We start from the raw sequence: 22,743 nt of genomic DNA, 5'->3' as shown, positions 1-22,743 counted from the left end.
GGGTTTCACCATGTTAGCCAGGCTGGTCTTGAACTCCTGACCTCAGGTGATCTGCCCACCTTGGCCTTCCAGAGTGCTGAGATTACAGGCATGAGCCACCGCACCCAGCCAGGCCCATGATCTTTAAAACACTTGTGCTAAGTCTATACGCTTGAACAAATATCAAGAGGGGAAACCTGTGTAATTCTCTAATTACAGGTACATCACAGTCACTTCTGCTTCTGAAACAAAAGCAACTGGACAACCTGAAGAAAGGCTGTTAAGCTGAAATAACCTGGGCAAGCCTGAAACTACAGTTTCGGGGAAAAGAATCCATTCACAATACTGATCTTTTAAACAATCGGGTTTAGCAAATCTTCACAAAGGAAAGAGAGTAAGATGTTGAGTACTAACAAGAGAGAAGCATTAAAAATTACACAGACACATTTTAAACTAAACGTAATTTATGTTTCTCCCTGTGGAAAAAGATTTGCTTCTAGGAAACTCACCTCCGTGTTCTAGAAAAACCCGAACACATCTTTCCTTTCCTCTTGCTGCAGAGAAGTGAAGCAGAGTCCAGCCATTAGCATCTCGGCCATTTGGAGAATAGCCTTGTTCTAACATCTTTCGCACCGTGTGGACATCCCCAGCAGCCACTGCAGCCTGGATCTGCAACTCTTCCTGGAGTTCAGGGTTCCTTCGACAGTGATGGTGTAACATCCTAGCTGAGTCCGCTTTTTATAAAGCATTCATTAGGTCACAGGGATCAGCCTTTAAGAAGGGAAGGTAGAAAACGTGAAATTTAGAATAACTGGTTCCTGATAGCATGTCCATTAAGTATCACAGAATGTTCCATTTGCTAAATCAGTAAACGTTATTTGACAATGCATACTACTAGCCAGGTGTGGTGTGCCTATAGACATAGGTACTTAGGAGGCTGAGGGGGGAGGAGCACCTGAGCCCAGGAGATCAGTCCCAGCTACTCAAGAGGCTGAGGTGGGAGGATCACCTGAACCCAGGACATCAAAGCTGCAGTGAGCCCTGATAGCACCACTGTACTACTCCAGCCTGGACCACAGAGCAAGGCCCCATCTTGAAAAAATTAAAAAAAAAAAAAAAAAGTAGCAAGATGATACAACATATTTTAAAACCTTAAGAATCTAAACAATCAGGCCAGGCACAGTGGCTCAGGCCTGTAAGCCCAGCACTTTGGGAGGCCAAGCAGGAGGATCACTTGAGGCCAGGAGTTTGAGACCAGTCTGGCCAACATGGTGAAACCCCGTCTCTACCAAAACCACAAAAGTTAGTCGGGTATGGTGGCACACACCTGTAATCCCAGATATTTGGGTGGCTGAGGCAGGAGAATTGCTTGCACCCAGGAGGCGGAGGTTGCAGGGAGCCGAGATTGCACCACTGCACTCCAGCCTGGGCAACAGAGCGAGATCCTGTCTCAAAAAAAAAAAAAAAAGAATCCAAACAATCTGGTGATTAATCACATGATAAAATTACAAAAAGGAAAAGTAATACAGTGAATTCTCATACTCTCTAAAAGGTCACAAAAGAGGAATGTACTAAAACCCAATATACAATGAAATATCTGGACAGGCACAATGGCTCACATCTGTAATCCCAGCACTTTGGGAGGCTGAGGCAGGAGGATCACTTGAGCCCAGGAGTTCGAGACCAATCTGGACAACATGGTGAAACCCTGCCTCTACAAAAAATACAAAATAAAAAAATTAGCCAGGCAAGGTAGTGTGCACCTGTAGTCCCAGCTACTCAGGGGGTAGAAGCAGGAAGATCATTTGAGCCTGGGAGGTCAAGGCTGCAGTGAGCCGTGACTATGCCACTGCACTCCAGCCTGGGATACAGAGCAAGACCTTGTCTCAAAAATTAAAATAAAAAAGTAAAATGAGACCTCCTTTATGGAAAACAGGAATAGTCCAAAGTAAAATGGTAAAAAGTTGGATCTTACATGTCTATAGAAAAGCTTTTCTAGTGTATTTTTAAGCTTTTAACTACATATAGAAATCTAAATGAACAAGCTTCTAGAAAGCCATTCCAGGTGTGCTAACTGGAAGGAATAGATTAGACTCATCTCTTAACTAGTAGCCTCTGTTTCTAAAAAAAATGTTTAAACTGTGATAAAGCCCTTTATAAAGACATTTTTGTTCTCATACATAGGTTAGGCATTGCAGGATAATCTTGCTAACAACAATCATTTATCTTGCAAAACTTATTATAGACTGTACAAAGGGTAAACTTAGGCCTAACAAGTCCAATCATCACAACTTAAGAATAGAAATATCCTATGTTGTTTTATACACAGAAAAATGGTGTCTTTACATACTCATAAGTATCACGACCAAATGATCAAATTTAAAAATATCAAGCTACTTCTACAAACAGCTATTTCCTCAGAGAAAACTGGGAATAAACAAGATTGCCTCTTATTTCTTCTCTCAATTCCTTCACAAATTGACCCTCCTTAGAAATTTTTAAATGAGAATCCTTTCAGAATAGGTTGTTGCTTATTCTCAGTTATAAGAGAAAATGCTGAAGACCATCCAAAGAAATTAATGGAAACTTACTACACTCACAATCATCCTTAACAGATTTTCTTTTTAATGAAGTGATTATGTTGGCACTTAAATGAGGTCTACCATGCAAGAAAAAGACTAAAAGAATATCAAAACAAACCTGAGTTTTCTTTAGTGAGTGGTATATTTAATATACATTAACTGATTTAAGAGAGAAGGAAAAGTTAAATGAGTTTTCCTCCAAAACAACACAGATGACTGATGACCTAGTCAACTTACCTTACGGAAGAGTGTCCCTTCTCCTGATGTTTGGATTGCCTAATAACCATTGTGCACATACAGCATTGTGGGAAGGGGGTTCAAAGTATGTCCAGACTGCAGAGTAAAAAAGCCTTCTTAACCTAAAAACAAAGTAACAATCATAGGAAAATTCTTTAAAATAATAATCATAGATGTCTGCACAGTCTACCTTTTGATGAATTTAAACGTCAGTGCTTTATAATAAATCTACAGAGCAGAGAAAGAACTCAGATCAACTCTTACAGAAAATAATCTTGTTACATATGTTCATCTCCAGTAAATATGATTTAGTTTCAGGACTTCCCCCTCAAAAATGCAGTTATTTGAAAAAGAGCAAATAAAGAAAATAATAAATCACATATTTTGGAATTTGGATGCAAGCACAGATTCTTCATTTTCCTCTACTGAGAATACATTTTCAGATTTGCTTCATCTGTATTACTTTTTAACTGACACCATTAGTCACCTGCACTTTCTAAACAGCACTTAATACGTGTGCATTCAATATAGTAGGTAGCCTGGGTTAAAATGAAATCTATGATGAATAAAAGGAGACTGTGTCTTTAAATGCTTTTTCTTCATATGCCCTAAAGGCATCAAGTCAATTGCTTTGAAATTGTTATTTCTTTATGCATACACCAAACTAGATAAAACATTAACAACAGCCTTGCCAGATTCCCCATGTGAATTCTGAGTAAACTCTCTACAACTTAAAAAAAAAAAAAGGGGGTGGATCTTTCTTCCTGTCAATTAAATTCCAGCTCTGTTAATTCCATTAAGGTTAAGGACACAAAGTGACTTCTACACAAAACTCTAGGAATTACATATTGGGAGAACTACCCCATTCCCCTTACGGTGAATGAGCATCACTTAAACTTTCAGACAAGAAAAGGTCAGGCCACTTAGCAACCTGACACAGAGCCGTTGTATGTACTGCTGGCTGCACACCAGAATTTTCAACCAATCCAAATTAGTATAGTCCACTTCTCTCTTTTCCTCTATTCTTTTCTGTTTTTCCTTGTCAAACTTCTTCAAGGAAGGTAAAGAGTTTGCCAACTTGCCCTTGGAAATAAAATTTGTTTTAAAACTCTATTATTATTTCTAAATAAATGAGGCAGACAGGATCAGAACAACTCCTACGAAGCAAGCTGTGAAACATGCAGAACGATCCTTATACAAATGGTTGATTCTAAGACTGGAACATCACGCGGTGCCAGAAAGTAAGGAGGTGCTCAAAGGGACACAGGAGCCAAGTGAAAGATCCCTCGGTGGCCAGAGAGGGAACAACTGGAGCCATACTTAAAATAGTACCAAATGACAACCCAAAGTTCAAAGCAGATATCAATGGGTTCATACTGATACAAATAACTGATTCAATAAACAAAAAGGGTTCACACATCTGCTGTCCAGAACTCCAAATAATTTGTATAGATAGTCCCTCCTCAAGGTAGTGAGAAACATATATGAAAATACAACATGTTATTAGGAGAAACTGAGTGTGGAGCATGCAGGAACTCTGTACTGCCTCTGTAATTTTTTTGTAAATCCAAAGTTTTACTACAACAAAGTTTATTTTAAGAGGCAAATCAATGTCTCCAACCACACACTGCCACAAATGAATTTGCCATCACTTTTCACATAAGCTACTTTAAGAGTGAACATCACCAGACATCTCACTTCTAAGTGTGTTCTCAGCACTTCCTGCTTCCCATAAGAAATAAAAATCACCCAACACAGCTTCAAGCCTGTGAGAATCCTGTGGTTGTTGCTGGCTTCCAACTACCCATCACCACTTCCATAGAGGCAGCTGGAGGTGACCGGAAAGAGGATATGAGAGCAGGGCAGAATAGGAAATGATATTAATTTATTAATAATATAAAGAAAAGGCCTGGTGGTAAAAGATGAAGGGGCTACACTACTTCTCCCCACAAGAAAGATGCAAAGGCATAGTAACTTGTGACCATTCCATATGAGCTCCTTCAATCAAACAAACGTCTGTGGAATGCCTGATGCCTACTTGGCACCGTGATAGGCTCTGGCCACAGGGAGCACCTCCAGGTGGTATTCCAATAGAGTTCTGCAGACTTAAAATGAATTTTTTAAAATCACAAACATTTTTAAGATTATTTTTCTCTTTTCTGACAATACCAAGTGTTATACACAATAACCATAGGTTTAAACCAAAAAAGCATGCCTTGCCTGTACTAATGCATCCGTGTTTACCAGAGAAAAACATACACACACGTCATGCACACATGATCCCTGTCAGCTGCACTTCTTTGAATTATGACAATAATTTATTACAAAAGACCCCCAAATAGTCAAAACATCAACAAGTAATTTCCTCTTGATGTTACTTTAAGAGAAATCCACCTGACAGAGTAGAGCTATTCACGTGTGTGTCGATGAAGAAGAAAAAGACTATGGAGCTTAAAAGCGAACACAACATCCAGTGGTAAAGAATGTCTATTAAAAACCACAGAGGAAGTCCAGAGATGAGAATGGAAGAAAGTCTATTTTCCCTCAGGGAGTTAAAGTTAAAAAATCTGATAGCTCATGAAAGTCACCTATAATATAATGGAATATAACAAAGGAGGTAATTTTCTAAGTTACGTATGTTCAGTGTTAGTTTTTGTGGACTCAGGAGCTACTGATACTGAGGGTACGATCTTTAGAAATTCTATTCTAGGTTTCAGTCAGAAGAAAGAAAAAAGCATCCAAACAAGGAAGCTTTCTTTTCCATTCTACATGGGGTCAAAAGAAAGCAATCTAGGCTTCCAGGCTTTAATATTATTGACCATATTAATAACTACTAATTTTGAAATTAAAATACATTACCATCTAATTTCCATATATATGCCATTGAAGTTCATTTAGTTAAAACCAAAACTTCTTGCTTCACATAGTTAAAAGAAAAAAATCTATACTCATAGAACAGAGTGAAGAGTAAAATAAACATAAAATAAAATATGTTTAAGACCTGCCCAAAGTTAGAAAACCTTCACCAAATTTGAACATATTTCCCCAATTTCCTTTGGCATAAATGATTAGACATTAATGCCTTTTTGCATACTATTTTCATTAAAAGTTCACACATTTTTGATTAAGTGTTGTAAATGGAACTGTGTTTTCTGATGTCACGTAAACTTAGAAACAAGATATTGGCTTGCTACTCAGAGAAAGAAATAAGCATTTCTTTGCAAAGTAAACAAAAATACATGCTGTTAAGAAAATAAATGCAGTCAGCAACTCCGATGACATTGGATCTGAGGGAAAAAAAATTCTTCAATGGTTCACATTCACACGATCTAAGAGGGAAGATGGACCCAAAAGCACTACAAGGCCTGACCAAAACGTAGAACATGGCTGAGATGCCTGTTCACAAGCTCTCCTGATATGATCAGGAGCCTGGAACCCAAAATAAAGTAGAAGTGTAATTTTAGTATCACTCAGCATAGCATAGCATAGTGGTTATGTTCCAAAACAAATAAAGGTATTACTATTTCATCCAAATGACTGGACCTCCATATAACATAAGGATTTATTACCATGCACAACTTATCTATGACTCACATAAATTCCAGCAGAGAAAACCAATAATTTTCATGAAATGTGGATGAAGCAACAGGAGAAATTTTAGAATTCATTTATCCAGACCCAACTCAAAGCTTAAATCACAAGTACTGTAACGATGAGGTTCTGTCAACATTATTCTTTTAACCAAGCTCTGCCAATACCATCTTTGCAGCCTCGTGTGTCAGTTCTTAGAAAGTTCGCAAGAAAGGACACAATCATTCTACTTAAGGAGTGCATTCAGTTGATTATGAAATGGAAGGCTGAAAGTCAGGTACTAGATATGCTAATATAAACATTATCTGGCTTTAGACTTTTTAGGGATAGTGTGTATCTCTATGTCACCAAAGTTAAATGTGAACGAATTAAAGAGATACTGTATGTGTCATAGTATTAAATAATTGTAAATGACGTCACTTTATGTATAAAGAATATAAGTACTGGACACAGTATACTAAAGATGCATCATTGAATATCTTCAATTAAAATCAATTATTCTCCCTATGTCATTATAAATCTGTATTTGGTGACCAAATAAATTGGATTTTCTTTTTAAACCACATAATTGGCAACAGAATTAACAAAAGCTAACTGCCAGATTAAAAAATGTAAGCTACCTAACTAGCCATGTTGGTAAATACCCAAATTCAATATTCTAAATGTCTGGCATAATCTAGAACAAATACTCTCAATCATTCTAATATTAGAAACATACAGATGCTGACAATTTATATATATTCCCTAATCTTAGAAAAACCATTAAAAGATAAGATGATCCATGAAATACTATTTAAGCAACGAGAATGAACTGGCTGAGAGCCAGGGTAAAGCCTTATCCTCTCTTACCTTATATGCTGGACTAGCCACAGACTCCCTGCCTTACCATCTCAAGTGAAACTACCCCTTAAAAATGAAAGCATCCTAGAGTTAAATCTAAAGCAGAAAAAAATATTTAACTGAGAGACTTGAATACAAAATACAGTATTTCATTTTTGATCTTTAAAACATACTTCAAATATTTTAGCATTTTTTAGAAGTTCTGAAGTAATCATTAGGCCATCTCCCTGGCAACTTCCATACTTACATAATAAAATTAGCCTTTAAAGGTTTCTGCCTAGCTTTTACTGAAATGAGGTAGTCAAGTACTCCTGATTCCCTACGTACACATACAAAGGCTGCCCTAAGTTTTCACCAGGGAATGGTAACTGGTACATATTGATTCTAAATCCTATTCTGTAGAATCTCTTCTTTTGGCATCCAGTTCCCTGTCTCAAGAATACGTAACCTCAGATCCTCTTAAAAGCGTCTTTAGCTGTCTTGAGAATTAACAAAATCAGTAAAGATACTAATTTCTTTTTGTGGAGGGCAGAAAGTCCAGAGGAACATAGGAAAACAAAAATATTCATTTCTGCTATTTTAAGTACTTCCTTGTAACAAAAATTCCCTAAACAATCTGGGATATTAAAATAACTCAGATTAACAAGTCACTTTATACTTTTGCTACTGGATGTTAGAAAAGTCATTCATTTGGCTAATTTTGGAATTAAACTTTGTATAATTTCCATGCTTATATTCCCTCTTTACGAATTACACTAATGTCCTAAGCTTACCTTCAGTGCATTTTCAGAAGCAGCAACAAAATATGGCAGCAGAAATGTGATCACATGAATTAGATGCTTAAATTTCAATCTAGCAAACTCTATGTAAGGGTTTTGAAATGAGAAATCTTTTCTTATAGATTGCTATAAAATTAAGAGCCAGATATGTAAACACACCAAAAGGTTCCTTTGTTTTTAAATTCCTGAGAGTCGGACGATTAATAAGATACTGTGTAAGCTTTTTAAAGTTCTTCTAGAAAATCTGAGGTGTAACTTACAAGTTTCAAAGCCCAGCCACTTTGTGATACACAAACACACAAAAAGCCAAAAGAGTTAATTACACTTAAGTGCTTCAGGGTAATAATGTTGCCTTTATATCATTCATACTCTTAAGGTACACAGGTTCGCTTTTTAGTAGGAAATAAAATCAATTTTCTGACACTCCTAAATCTCAAGCCATTAATTTACCTTCCTCTACCAAATCATTGTCAACTCGGTAACTCAAAAAGATTTTTTCTGATGCAGGTACAAGAAAGGTGATAGGAAAGAGTAAGGGGGGGAAACAGTAAATTATGGTTTAATTAAAAGGGAGAGTCATTCAGAATTAACAAGCAATTAACAAGGAATTGAGGAATTCCTATGAGAGTAAGGAAAGGGGGTAGCTATAAAAAGGTCTCAAAGTCTCAGAGCAAAGTAAATGGCACAGTGTACCAAAAGATAACGCAAAACACCAAAACACATTGCACAGAGAGAAAGTGGAAAAATACGTTCCTGGGGCAGAGAAGTTATAAAATGTAAAGATCAGGCACGGGTAATGTTTTTGTTTTTCCTGGGAAACTGAGGGGGGGTTGGGTTAGGAAAGGTTGCATTCCCAGGCAACCACCTTCAAAATAAAGCACTGCCTAATGAGGTAGGGGCCAGGAATAAACAATGGGGGAGGGGAAGGCTGGCTCATTACCTTTAGAGACGATGCTGATCAGAGGCACTGTGCCTTCTGCTTCCCTGGTAAGTGGGTAGACCCCTTCCTGCTTTCGCGTCTTCTTTAGCCAGCTCAAACCTAGAAAAACAAACCAGTAAGTGGTGCAGTGCCTCAGGGGTGAGGAGGGGGCTCTGAAGAAGGGGGAGCTCAGGAAAGCGACTGGAGAGTGGCAAGGGCAGGCAAGAAAAAAAAGAGATTTTTCTACCTCCTACCCTCCCAGCCAGCCCTCTTCCCCTCGAGGGAGGTATCTGACTTTACCTGTCTCCTCAGCTGCTGCTTCTCTTCCTCCTTTTAGCCTCCTCCACACTCACCAACTTCTCCATTGAAGAAACACCCCAGGCAGGGCCGGACCCTGGTGTTCCTGATCCTCCTAGGTGCTTCACGGCCCCAGCCCGGCGAGCATCCAAACAGCCGAGCAGGCAGGAGGTGGCGGTCCCGGCCGCCGGGCAGCTTCGGGGCAGGGGTGTAGGGAGGCAGGGAGGAAGTCCCGGCTCCGGTGGGGGTGGGGGGGCAGTCCCGGTCCAGGGCTCGGAACTGGGGGCTGTCGCGCTCCGGGCCGGAGGCTTCCAGCTACGGAGGGACCCAGGAGGTCTCCGGACAGCAAGGTCCTAGGTCATACGAGGTCCGAAGTGCCAGCCGCGGGGTCTCCGGACAGGGGTCTTTCGGGATGCACTTTGCACTGGGCCACCCCCGCCCCCTCCCTCCAGCACTTTGGGGTCACTGGGATGGGACCAAGCCTTCAGCAACCAATCAGCGGCCGCAGTGGAGCCTGAGCCTGGAGCCGTAAACCAGGTCCGGGGTGGGTGGGGGTGGGGGGAGTGGGGGCGACTTGGTTGGTTGGTTGCTTCCCTCTCTCCTCCTTACCCCCAGCAGCCCCAACCTTCTGCCTGCCGTAAAGCTGCGTCTGCATTCGCGACAATTAAGGGAGGCGTGCCGACCGGGACTGAGACTCCTCTCCGATTGGTCTCACTCACTTACCCCCACGGCTTCCCTGTGGCGGCCAGCGAGGCTCCGCCCCGACAAGGGACTCAAAACGGTTGCTAAGAGACACTGTACCCCCGAACGCGGGCTCTGCGCATGCGGGAGGAGGGGCCAGCGTGTACTTTCTGTGAACTACGGTGGCCCAGAGAGGGCAGGTGTGTTCTCTCGAATGGCGGCGTGAAGAGAGTTGGTCCGAGCGAGATCCCAGGCAGGTAACCCGGAGCAGCCGCTGAGCTCGGCGGCCGGGGAGGTGTGAGTGCGGCCAAATGAGGGCCTGGTCCAGGGCTTAAAGTTGGGAGGGCGGCAGGCCCAAAAAAGCGAAGAGAGGGGTGCCTGTTTCTCCGCCCCTGCTCAGCGCTTCTCAGACGCAAGTGCCCGGTCCTTGGCGCGTCTGTCCGTCCCTGAGACCCCGTTAGCTTCCAGGCTGGGAATGCCTCGCCTAGAGTGGGAGAGGGGACTCTCTTTGGGATGGCGACGCCAGTCCAAGGGCTTCCCTGAAGGGATAGCAACGTTGGCGGGTTCCTGTGAATGAATGGAGAGGGGGCGTGGGGAAAATGCGAGATAGACTGATCATGACATGTTTATTAAGCGCATTTATTCATCTAGCAAGTGTTTTACTGGCAGTGTTCTAGTCCTTGAGGAGACAACAGTGAACAAGCTAGTGATTTCGGATTAATTATGAGATAGGGATGGGTTATATGAGGAAAATCAAGCAGAATGGTGGGATCGATTTTGACCAGGACGTGATGGGCTATAGCATATTAGATAGATAGTGCTATGGTGTGAATATCTGTTGCCTCCAAAACTCACGTGTAATCCCCAGTGTGGCAGTACTGAGGGGTAGAGTCTTTAAGAGGTGGTTGGATCATGAGGGTTCTGTCTTCATGAGTGGATTAATCTATTAATGGATTATCATGGAGGTAGAACTGGTAGCTTTATAAGGAGAGACCTGATAACACGTGAGCCTGCTTGGCCTCTGATCACATGATACTTTGCAGTGCTGCCTCCTGACACCAGGTGTGGTCTGTCAGTCTTAAGAGTTCCCAGCCTCCAATACTGTAGACAGTAAATTATTTTTCTTTATAAATTACCAAGTTTTAGGAATTATTTTAAAAGCAACAGGAAATGGACTAAGTGAGGAAAGGTCTCTGAGGAAATGATATTTGAGCAGAGATCTGAATGACAAAGAGCCAGCCATGCCAAGATCTAGGGAAAGAATTTTGCCAGCAGAGAGAATTAGAAATGCAAAGCCTCTGATGCTGGCCTGTGCTTCGCTGTTTACAGGAACTGCCAGAGAGAAGGCTAGGGTAGTTGAAGCAGAGTGGTGGGAAAATGACTGGTAATGAGACTGGGGGATGAGGCATCGAGATGAGAAGACGCCAAAAGTCAGATCTTGAAGGGCCCGGTAAGCTTTGTTTAGGAGTTTGGACTCTCTCCTAAGGAAAGTGGATTGGTTTTTCAGACGAAAGTGGGTGTAGGATGGGCCAAGATACAACCACTTTGGAAGGGATCATCGGTTGCAGTTGTCCAAGGGAGAAGTGCAGTGAAGCGCACAATAAAATGACAGTGAAGATAGAGTCAGCTTTTTTATTTTTGGCCCATTATAATTTCATACTTTCATAATTTCTACTTTCTACATTTCCATTTCTCCTTGAAATTAGTAGCTGAATTATAATTAGAAACAACTTATTCAGGACTGTTAAATGGCATCAATTTTTAGTAGCTTTCGATCTTTCAATTCTACCATGATTTCTCCCTTTATTTTTTCTTAACAGCGGGACTCCAATGTAAAAAATGAAATAAAAGCAGTATTTTATTAGTATTGTAAATGAAACGTATAGGAAGCCATTGTTTTAGATTAAACTCTTGCACTAGGCCCCACAGACTAGCCCAAATCAGAATGGAGTCACTGGTGCTAGATGCCACATAATTAAACAACTTAGAAATGGGCCAGTTGTCAAAAAAAATCCAGAAGATACACAGAAAAGAATCAGAAGTGAGCCTGGTTTAACCTGAGCCAGCATGATAAAAAAAACTCTCTCCTCCATTTCGACTCACCAATCTGTCTTTCATTCTCTCTTTTTGCTTCTTCATCCCTTTTCAGCCCACCTCCTCTGCTCAGCTAATCAGAACACCTTTTCTGAATTTTTAGTTGAGATGCTGCCAGGTTCATGAATTGCTAATAAAAGCTAATTACGTCTTTAAATTTGTTCATATTTTGTTTGTTTTTGTTTTTGAGATGGAGTCTTGATCTGTCGCCCAAGGCTGTAGTGCAGTGATGCGATATCGGCTCACTGCAACCTCTGCCCTCCAGGTTCAAGCAGTTCTCCTGCTTCAGCCTCCCGAATACCTGGGACTATAGGTGTGTGCCACCACACCTGGCTAATTTTTGTATTTTTACTGGAGATGAGGTTTACCAGATGGCCAGGCTGGTCTTGAACCTTTGACCTCGGGTGATCCACCCACCTTGGCCTCCCAGAGTGCTAGGATTACAGGTGTGAGCCACTGTGCCCAGCCTCAAATTTTGTTTTTTAACAGTTCACATATAATGTACAGGTTCAGTTTTACAACATTTACTAATTGCAGAGTCAAGAAGTTTTGAACTCCAAAAAGAAGGGAAAAGAGGGAGAGAAAGAAATTAATAAATACGTAAGTTGTTGTGGAGAATATATTCAGTCTTGTAGCAGACTCAGCACCCATTCAGCTCATATAGTGTGTTTGCTAAATGATGGTTAAGTAGAGAGATGGGGGCCTAAGAACTTGTTGGTAAGGAGCCTGGAAACAGAGTTGTCTCCTAATTCCTGAGTCTTTGTATTTCTGGCCATTTAATCCTGCGTTCAAGTTAAACAACCATTTTTCAAATGATTGAAATACATGATTATGTCATAGCCAAGGAACATCATATTGTCAAAGGTTCACAGATTGTACTACTAGATCATTTTAAATTGCTTTATTGAATTGTTGCTATCAAATTTGCTAATTTTTATAACTTCAATGATTTGTTTTTTGTCCTTTTTGTGTTGAAACAATTTCAATTGCAGAATATTTTTAACAAGTTAATACTGATTAGGTTTTAACAGATATACTTCATTTCCCATTCACTTAGTTAATATAAAGCTTAGAAAATGGGAACATCTTACAACATATAAATGAAATAATTTGGGGTAAGTATTTATGAAGCAATTCATGAAACCCTGACTTAGTCAGAATTGAGTTTATTTCTTGAGTAGGCAAAGGCTTCATCATTGGAAAAATGTCCTAGCCCCCTGCAGCAATTCTGATTTAGCTGGTCTCCGGGGAGTCCAAGGCTGGGGGATTTTTCCTGGTGTTCCAGTGATGTCAGTGTGAAGGTCGGATTCCAAGGTCAAGGACCACTGCACAGGAGGCTGTGTCCTGGCCCATAAAGCACTTGGTGGTGGAGTGAATGAGCAGCTTATGCTCTAGTTGGCAGTAGGCACTGTTCTGGGCCTGCAGGTGGTGTCTGGGGATCTTGGTATAATAAAGAGGGCCACCAGAAAGACAGATGCAGCACAGTTTGGAGTCCATTATCTGCCTTGTCACCCACCTTAGTTCAGCTGTACCTAGCAGAAAAGGGAGATGGGCCTGGGTAGAAAAATTGCATTTCAGACCTTTGTCATCCCAGCAAAAAGAATGTTGAAAGAAAGGAAGCTAAGTGGAGGCTTTTGAGTTCCTTATAGTTTTGCCCTAGCTAAGGGATTTTGGTCCCTAGGGTAGTTTTAATTTGTACTCTATCACAACCATCTTAAGATGGTACTTCAACATGTGTTGCTTCTGTTGAGTATGTTGTCAGATGTGTAATACAGTAAAGACGAAATAAGCTCAGAACTTAATCCCTGCTATTGATACTACTGTTTACAGTTTTTTGAATTACGTTTTTATTATAATTTAAAATTCAGAGCTTGAAAATTATATGGCATTTTAAAAGTTTTTTGGAGATGAAAATGGTACTAAAATATACTTTGGGACAGATTTTAGGATTATTTGAGACATATACACTACTAAATTAATCTTTGGGCAGGAACGTATTCCACAAATACAAGTACCTACCGTGTATCAAATGCTGTGCCAGTAGCTAGGGAAGAACCTAGCTTGGAAGAACCAAGCAGACAACTCTTAACAGAATTTACAGTGTGGTGCGGAGACATACACAAACCATTGCACAGATCCGTTCAAGTACAGTTGTGACACATTCTGTAAGGCAGAGCTCCAGAGCTGGAAGACAGAGTATCACCAGAGGACCTAGCCCTGCCAAAGAAAGTCATATTTAAGTCTAAAACAAAAGGGAAAGTGAACAGAAGAGCTTTCTGGGCAGAAGGAGAAGTATTGTATTGAGGCCCAGAGGCAGGAAGGAACCTTTCAAATTAGTAAATAAAGACATATTGATGTCCTCCTACTTGAGTTGTATAGATGTTTTCACCATATAAGCCATTTAATTTTTGCAAATCTTGGAGTGTATGATACTTGGCTGAGGTAGATAGATAATCTCATTTTATCAATTGAAAATCAAATCTTGTCTGTATGTTCAGAATTTAGGAGTTCAGTAAAATCTGGGTAGTATCACATCTATAAGACAGTTCCTAAACGCTACCCTGCCACTGGTGGCGGGTTTGTGGGGGCAGATGGAAAAGGGACAAGGTATAGGCTGGAAAAGGGGAAGACTAAGGAAAACCTTTCAGTGAAACATTTCATTCTGAAGTACCACTTAAAACATACAGTCATAATTTAGCAACTAAGTGTAGAAAGTATCGTCATTCATATTAATACATTGGAGAGTTTCCATTTATTTAAAAAAATGCTTAGCATTGGCCAGGCGCAGTGGCTCACGCCTGTAATCCCAGCATTTTGGGAGGCCGAAGCAGGTGGATCACAAGATCAGGAGTTCAAGACCAGCCTGGCCAATGTGGTGAAACCCTGTTTCTACTAAAACTACAAAAATTAGCTGGGCATGGTGGTGAGCACCTGTAGTCCCAGCTACTCGGGAGGCTGAGGTTGCAGTGAGCTGAGATCACGCCATTATACTCCATCCTGGGCAACAGGGTGAGACTCCGTCTCAAAAAAAAAAAAATGCGTAGCATTAGCATAATATGATAAAAACCTAAGGAGCTCAGATTCCTCATCAATAAATCAAATAGATTGTGCAGTGGTTCTCAAAGCATAGTCCCTAGTTAAATTCTCGGGCCTTTTCCAGACCCACTAAATCAGAATCTCCGGGAGCGGGCCCAGCCATTTGTATTCTCATAAGCCTTCCAGGGAATTCTGATGCTACAGTTTGAGAATCTTCTCTAAATTATCTCTGAGATTTCTTCTACTATGAACACATTATGCGTCTAATGTCCAGCATTAATCTGTACTATGTTTTAAAAAAACATTTGCCTATGGTCACATAATCACATAATAGAGCTACTTGAGAAAGATACTGTTGCCAACAGGCCAGGTCAGGTTCTTCTTTTCTGTGCACAAAAGAATTTGAACGGGAAACCACAGTGAGAATGTAAAAGCTTTACTGCAGAGTGGAAGCAAGTACACACTCAAAAGAGGAGGGCGGATGTACTCACAAGAGGCATGCAGTGTGCTCAGGGCCTACCACACAGGTAGGCATAGTGAAGGCACAGATGCTTCTATAATAAAGGAGAGGGTTTCCAGGAAATGGGCGGGCAGTTCCCTCAATCAGGGTGCCACCTTTTCTTGACTAAATGTGGTTAATCCGGAACTGCCATGGCTTCAGGTACGTGGCAGGGAGTGGGTGGTTTCCCCATGGAAGTTTTATGATAATAGGGACATAGTGCAACCCAGTGTCTGCATTCACTCAAGTTTTTGGCCATCTTGGATTTAACCAGTTGCAGCAGGCTTCCTCTTTGTTATACTCTGATCTGTGCCTAAAGGATGTCCTGCAATCTGTCTTCATTGTTGCAGCCTGTTGTAACAGTTCCTTTCTACTAGGGGCCAGTCCTTGTGCTAATCTTTGTGGCCCTGTTTGTATTGCTTTTAGCTGCCCGCAAGTAATCATGCCCCGTTCCCTAACTACCGGCCCTAATATATGTGTATTTTCTGTTGACCAAGTTTATGTCAATGCTATTAAACAATCCCTGTATCATTCCAAGCTTCTGAGAACAAAATCACTTCACTGCATGTCTAAAACCAATACAGGCTCTTCATGAATCTGTCCAGCAGCTCTGCATTTGCTGCTACCTGCATTCTGCCCAATTAAAGCTGAACCAGGGTGACCTCAGTCAAGTTGTCAGTTGCCCAAATGAATGTGACCTCTTGATTTCACACTATTTCTCATCTTTGAGAACATGCCCTGTCCCCTCTTCAGAGGCCCAACACCTGTTAGTTTCTACTGAATTCCTGATCAAGAATCTGCTAACCAGAGTGCAGGGAACAAAAAAGAATCCGATAGCTGATGTTTTGCTCCCACCCCCTTAAAATGGGGAACAGGGAGCTTTCCTTCTCAAAGTAAATTATGTTCATTTTTTTAAAAAACAATTTGGTCCACCATGGTGGTTCATGCCTGTAATCTCAGCACTTTGAGAGGCTGAGGCAGGAGGATCACTTGAGGCCATGGGTTCGAGACCAGCCTGGGCAACATAGCAGGACCCTGTCTCTATTAAAAATATATATATATAGAAATTAGCTGAGTGGTGCCTGCTTGTAGTCTCAGCTATTTGGAAGGCTGGAGCAGGAAGATCACTTGAGCCCAGGAGTTCAAGACTGCAGCGAGCTAGAACAGTTCCACTGCAGTCCAGCCTAGGTGACTGAGCAAGACCCAAAACAAAAGCAAATTTATTTCATATGTAGGCCTGCAAAGGAAATAAAGGAGCATGCAGGGCAGACACTGGAGTTGAGTATTACAGAGACAATGGCATTTAATTTAACCCACCCAGCATCCGGTAAGCTAGGTACCATCATTATGCCCCTTGAACTTAGAAGGACACTAAAGCTTGGCGGATAAGTTGCCCCTGTGGCGACTCTGATGTGGTGAAGCCACTTGACTCCAGAGCCCAGTGAAGCCACCTCGTTGTCTGGGGTAAATACCCAAGGTTTGTCGTCTCTTCCCAAGGGAATTGAGGACGTAGACACACAAGAAGTGACTTTAAGAGCAGAGGTTTAATAGGCAAAAGAAACAAAATAGCTCTCTCTCTCATAGAGAGAGAGAGGGGCACCCGAGTGGGTCTTCCAGTTTTGTGGTGAAATACACAGGGTTTTATAGACCAGCTTGAGGAGGTGGTGTCTGATTTACATGGGGCCTGAGAGATTGCTTGGACCAGGTGTGCTGTTTGCATAGTGTGAGAAGCTGGCCACCTCACCCTAATCTTTTTTAATGCAGATAATCTTTTATTATGCAGATGGATTATCTACCCATCATGGCTGGCACCATGTTGCCTGTTCCTTTGCCATACACGTGTTTGACAAAGAAAAAGGAAGATGGAGCCTCCATGTTGAATATGCCTGGTCCCAGGTAGCCCTTTCCTATTGGCATAGCTGCTGGCATTCACCTATGCAAGCTTTTAGCTTGCATATCTATGCTTGCAGCTTGATTTTTCAGGCTGCTTTTTGTTAGAAAAGAAATGATTTGGGGGCTACTTTTTATTAAAAGGGAAACCTTGCCAAGGACTCTCTTACCCTAGCTGTCTAAATAATTTCCTTCTAGCTCCTGTATCACCAGGCTGTTACCAATATATTACTTTGACAGAAAAATGCTTTTAAGTATTAAGTCTTTTATCTATAAGTTGATTGCCAGGCTTTTCCTTCATGCCAAAAAAATCTGTCCTGTTTCAGAGTCTTAAGACAATAGTTTAATAAGAAGACAATTTATAAACGTGGCAGAGTTTGTATTCTATCTCAGAAGTAACTTGGGGACTTGCTAGAAATACAAATTATTGGGCCCCACCCCAGAACTATCTTATGGGAAACTCCTAGGGTAGGTAGGGCCCTGCAGTCTGCTTTCACCAACCTGTCAGGTGCATGCCACCATTTGAGCACCATTGTTTTGAGGGAACGGAAGGATGGTGTAGCACCCAGAGGCTAGTAACAGCCAGTGTGCCCTTTAGCCCTGAAGCTAAGGAGAGCTGACAGTTCCTGGAACTTGAAAGTCCAGCAGCCTTACACCCCTCCACTCCAAATCTCCTGGAGCCTCTTGGGGCACTGAGGAGGGTGACGAATGGAAATAAAAGGAAGATACTGGTACATGGCATGCTGTTGGAAGATATCTGCCCCACTTCTTTCAATAGGGGAGGGAGGTGCTCTTGTCTACCCAGACCCATTTTCTTTTTTCTGTCAAAGTTCATGCAGTTTTTGGTGGAGGGAACCAGAATCTTGGAAGACAACCTTGGTTTGGAGTGCCTCAGCTTCTGCTTCAAGTGTCCCGGCGTCTTCATTAATGGAGCAAATTAGATGAAGTAGCCTTTTGGGCTGTGATCAGATTTGAACCTATTGTTGAATTAGGGGAAGGCCCCCTATTGACTTTCCCAGTCTATCAGTCTATGTAGTAGCCACATCATATAAAGAAAACTAGTAATTTTTTTACTTTTAATACTGATCATGAAATTTTTTTTATTCTGAATTTAAACATAGACATTATCTAAAGAAAACATCCCCAAAAGTAGTGACATTTTTGTCACATAAAATGAAAGGTTAAATTATTAGGAGCTTGTTCTTTGATAATTTCAAAATTAGGTGATGGGAGAGTGTTTTTTAATGAATAGACAGTGTACTTAGACATTCTACGTACTTCAGCTGAGTGCAGTATCATGCGCCTATGGTTCACCTACTGGAGAGGCTGAGGCAGGAGGATCACTTGGGCTCTGGAGTTTGAAGCTCTAGTGTACTATGCTTGCACCTTTGTGAACAGCCACTGCTCTCCAGCCTGGGCAACATAGTGAGACCCTGTCTCTAAATATTCTGTAAGAAAATACTCTAACATGTTTTAGATACCATTCTATTCAGTCATAGGTCTAGAGACCTTTTTCGTTTACATTTTAGTTGATGCTGATGACAAATCCTATACTTATTAATACTAGGAATCAAAAGACTGATGTCTGAATTTTTTTTTTTTTTTTTGAGACGGAGTCTCACTGTGTCGCCCAGGCTGGAGTGCAGTGGCATGATCTCAGCTCACTGCAACCTCTGCCTCCCAGGTTCAAGTGATTCTCCTGCCTCAGGCACCTGAGTAACTGGGACTACAGGCATGTGCCACCATGCCCAACTAATTTTTGTATTTTTTCATAGAAACGGGGTTTCATCATATTGGACAGGCTGGTCTCGAACTCCTGACCTCGTGATCTGCTTGCCTCGGCCTCCCAAAGTGCTAGGATTACAAGCATGAACCACCGCACCAGGCCTGAAATTATCTTTTTAATTAAACTTTTTATTTTAAGATAATTATAGATTCATACACAGTGAAAAATCATAGAAAAGAATACAGAGAGATGCTGTATAGTCTTTACCTACTTTGCCCTAATGGTAGCATCTTATAAAACAGTAGTATAATATCACAGCCAGGATGTTGACACCAACACAAGCCACTAGTCTTACTCAGATTTCCCATTTTACTATTATTCATTTATGTGTGTATGTCATTAGTTCTGTGCAGCTTTATCATATGTGTAGGGTAGCATGTCCCCCACCAGTTCCATCATCACAAGTATCCCTTATGTTACGCCTTACAGTCCTTCCCACCAAGTAAGAGCGGATTCCCTAACAGCTGGCAAGCACTGCTCTCTTCTCCATTCTTTAATGTTGTCACTTTAAGAATGGAATCATACAGTGTGCAGCCTTCTGAGATTGGCTTTTTTCCCCCTCAGTATATTTCCCTTGAGAACCATCCAAGTCGTTGCATGTATCAATTGTGCTTTCATTGTTTATTGCTGAGTAGTATTCCATGGTATGGATGGATCACAGGTTGTTTAACCATTCATTCACTGAAGAACATCATGTACAGGTTTTTATGTGACTAAGTCTGCGTTTTTCTGGGTGTGTGAATAAGTCTCCATTTTTCTGGAATAAATGCCCAGGTGTGTAGTTGCTGGGTCATATGACAGTTGTATATTTAGTTTTTAAAGATAACCACAAATTGTCATCCAGAGAGGCTATGCCATTTTACATTCTCACCAGCCGCGTAAGAGAAATCTAGTTTCTCAGCATCCTCCCCAGCATTTGGAGTCATTTTAGCCCTTCTAGTAGTGGTATTTCACTGTAGTTTTAATTCGTATTTCTGTAATGGCTCACATGGTTAAACATCTTTCTGTGTGATTGTTTGCCATCTTTATATCCTCTTCAGTGAAATGTCTGTGCATGTCTCTGGTCCATTTTCTAATTGAATTTTTTTTTGGTGTTGCGTTTTGGGAGTTCTTTATATATTGTAGGGTACTAGTCATGTGCTTTGCAAATTTTTTTCTTTAAGTCTGTAGTTTGTCTTCTCATCCTCTTAATCGGGTTTTTTTGCAGAACAAGTTTTCAATTTTGCTTAGTTCCAGTTTATCAGTTTTTACACTTGTGGATCATGCTTTTATGGTCAAGTCTGAGAACCCTTTGGTTAGCCTCAGATCCCTAACATTCTTCCTACTTTTTTTTTTTTTTTCTAAAAGTTTAGTTTAAATTTTACAGCCATGACCCATTTGAGGTTAATTTTTGTAGAAAGGTTGGAATTATTTTAGAGAAAGTAAAATCAAGGTCATAGGCACTCTTACTCACAGTGCCTTTAATGTTGATGAACTGTTGATGCCTGAGAAGAACAGTGGATAGCTGGCTTTTCATGGGGAGTTTGCTGGGTTTGGTATAGCCACTAAAAATATAGTCAGCCCTCCATATCTGTGGATTCCATTCCCATGGGTTCTGCTCCCCTGGATTCACCAACCCCAGATCAAAAATATTTAGGGAATTGGGGGAAAAAAATGGCTACAGGATGGGGTACTGGCTTCCAGGAGAACTCGCTCTGTGCTCAGAGTTGGTACTGAACCATGTATGGATTTTTTTCTTCTTGTCATTATTTCCTAAGCTATACAGTGTAACAAATATTTATGTGGCATTTACAATGTACAGTGTCAAATATTTCAAGTAATCTTGAGATAATCTAAAGTACCTAGAAGTATGTGTGTAGATTATATGCAAACAGTACACCATTTTATATATGGGACTTGAGCATCTGTAGATTTTGGTATTTGTAGAGAGTCCTGGAACAAATCTCCCACGGATATTGAGGGACAACTGCACTTTGTTTTGTTCAGAGACTCAAAATTCCAGAAGACCGTGTCACTGACAGCAGCACTACCAATAACATTTGATCCTGCAAGATTTCTGATCATTAACCAAAATCAGAGACCCCTGAAGGTCTGATTACCATGCTGGCCTGTTGATTTGGGGACTTAAATGGTACTGTAGTTGGCCCTCTGGATCCATGGGTTCCACATCCACAAATTCAACCAACCTCAGCTAAAAAAATTCAGAAATAATAAAAAATACAGTAATAATAATAATAATACAAGCCAAAACAATGCAGCATAACAACTATTTACGCATCACTTACGTTGTGTTAGGTATTTTAAGTAATCTAGGGATGATTTAAAGTATATGGCAGGATATGCACAGGTTATATGTAAATATTATGCCATTTTGTCAGGAAATTGAATGTCCATGGATTTTGGTATCCTTGGTAGGTCTTGGAACCAATCCCCTACAGATATCTAGGGGTGACTATATAATTTTAAAAATTCAGTCAAATGGCTGTCTTGATTAACATTTCAACCTGTGGTTGCTGAGTTTCTTTTGAAAAAAAATTAATCTTAGTTTGTATTGGGAAATTGCATAGTAATTGATCTTTATTTTAGATCTTATGTAATATGTGAAAATGATTCTGAGCACTGACATACTGTTTATAGTGTGAACAGTTAAGCTGTATAAGTTACAAGTTAATTTGTGGTCCAATGTTGAACTCTTGTCCTTGGCTTTTGGAGCACCAGTGCAAGTTTGAGAAGTGCCTTGGTGGAGTGGTGAAGGGCACAGGCTCTGAAATTGGATTTTCTGGCTTCACATCCTGACTCTGCCCCTTAAGCTCTATGACGTAATATCCCTCTGCCTTAGTTTTCTTATCTGTAAAATGGGTATGATAATTAAGTAACCCCCTCATAAAGTTGTTGTGAAACTCACTTAGAGTAGTATCTGCTACACAGGAGGTACTTAATATAGTTTAACAATTAGTATTCCTAACACAGGAATTTTATGTGAAGATGGGTGGGAAGTATGTTATTTTATATTAATAAACACATGGTTTGATTAGGCATCAAATGCAAAATTAAAATAATTTACAGAACTTAGAAAATAGAGGCTTCAGACAAATTTTATACTTAATACGGGTAATGCTTAGGCCACTTGGTGTGGATTTCAGCCCCTCTGCCAAGAGAAAGCACTAAGAGAAGCACTGCTCCTTCACTCACCTAGTAAGATTGTTCCAATTGTTTGTTTCCTCTCCAGGTTGGAGAGCTCTCTCTCGTTTATCATCTATAGATGGCCTCAAAGCCTCTCAGCATCCTGTGCACCCTTCCTCAGACACTTGGGTTTATTGGTATCTCTTAAAAGCTTGGTGTCTGCAGAGTACAGGTTGCCCCAGGCTAGCATGGTAACTCAGAGTGAGATGTGCAAGCCGAGGAGCATCCACTTCAGAGAAAAGGTGTGGTCGGTTAAATCCTCTAGTTTGTTTTCTTAAGGATATGTCCTTTCCTTTAATACCACAATTGCTTTAAAACACATACACACATGAAAACTATGGTTTTCAATT

At 40.8% G+C, this 22,743-nt stretch overlaps 2 protein-coding genes across 5 annotated transcripts in view; one reads left to right on the top strand and one right to left on the bottom strand.

Annotated features, from left to right (window-relative positions):
* ASB7 (ankyrin repeat and SOCS box containing 7) overlaps positions 1-9,712 on the bottom strand; it is a 49,745-nt gene extending 40,033 nt beyond the window's left edge. The window contains exons 1-4 of one of the 2 annotated variants that reach the window (XM_064376302.1): positions 9,228-9,712; positions 8,949-9,047; positions 2,799-2,920; positions 489-750 (exon numbers count right to left, since the gene is read on the bottom strand). In XM_064376302.1, coding sequence (XP_064232372.1) covers positions 489-699 — 211 coding nt within the window. In that variant the 5' untranslated portion in view covers positions 700-750; positions 2,799-2,920; positions 8,949-9,047; positions 9,228-9,712. The remainder of the gene's footprint in view (positions 1-488; positions 751-2,798; positions 2,921-8,948; positions 9,048-9,227) is intronic. The other variant, XM_012463879.2, reaches the window with a different exon arrangement.
* A 356-nt stretch (positions 9,713-10,068) lies between these two features.
* LINS1 (lines homolog 1) overlaps positions 10,069-22,743 on the top strand; it is a 32,582-nt gene continuing 19,907 nt past the window's right edge. Inside the window, exon 1 of one of the 3 annotated variants that reach the window (XM_064376299.1) lies at positions 10,069-10,158. The gene's annotated coding sequence lies outside the window, so the exon portion shown is untranslated. Of the gene's footprint in view, positions 10,163-22,743 lie in introns of all 3 variants that reach the window. The other 2 variants (XM_064376298.1, XM_064376300.1) reach the window with 2 other exon arrangements.

The sequence above is a fragment of the Aotus nancymaae genome, unplaced genomic scaffold, assembly GCF_030222135.1.
Source record: "Aotus nancymaae isolate 86718 unplaced genomic scaffold, 86718_ANA_hifiasm-v0.15.2.pri h1tg000014l, whole genome shotgun sequence".
Classification (NCBI taxonomy): Eukaryota; Metazoa; Chordata; class Mammalia; order Primates; family Aotidae; genus Aotus; species Aotus nancymaae.
This window is presented reverse-complemented; position numbering and strand designations above follow the sequence as displayed.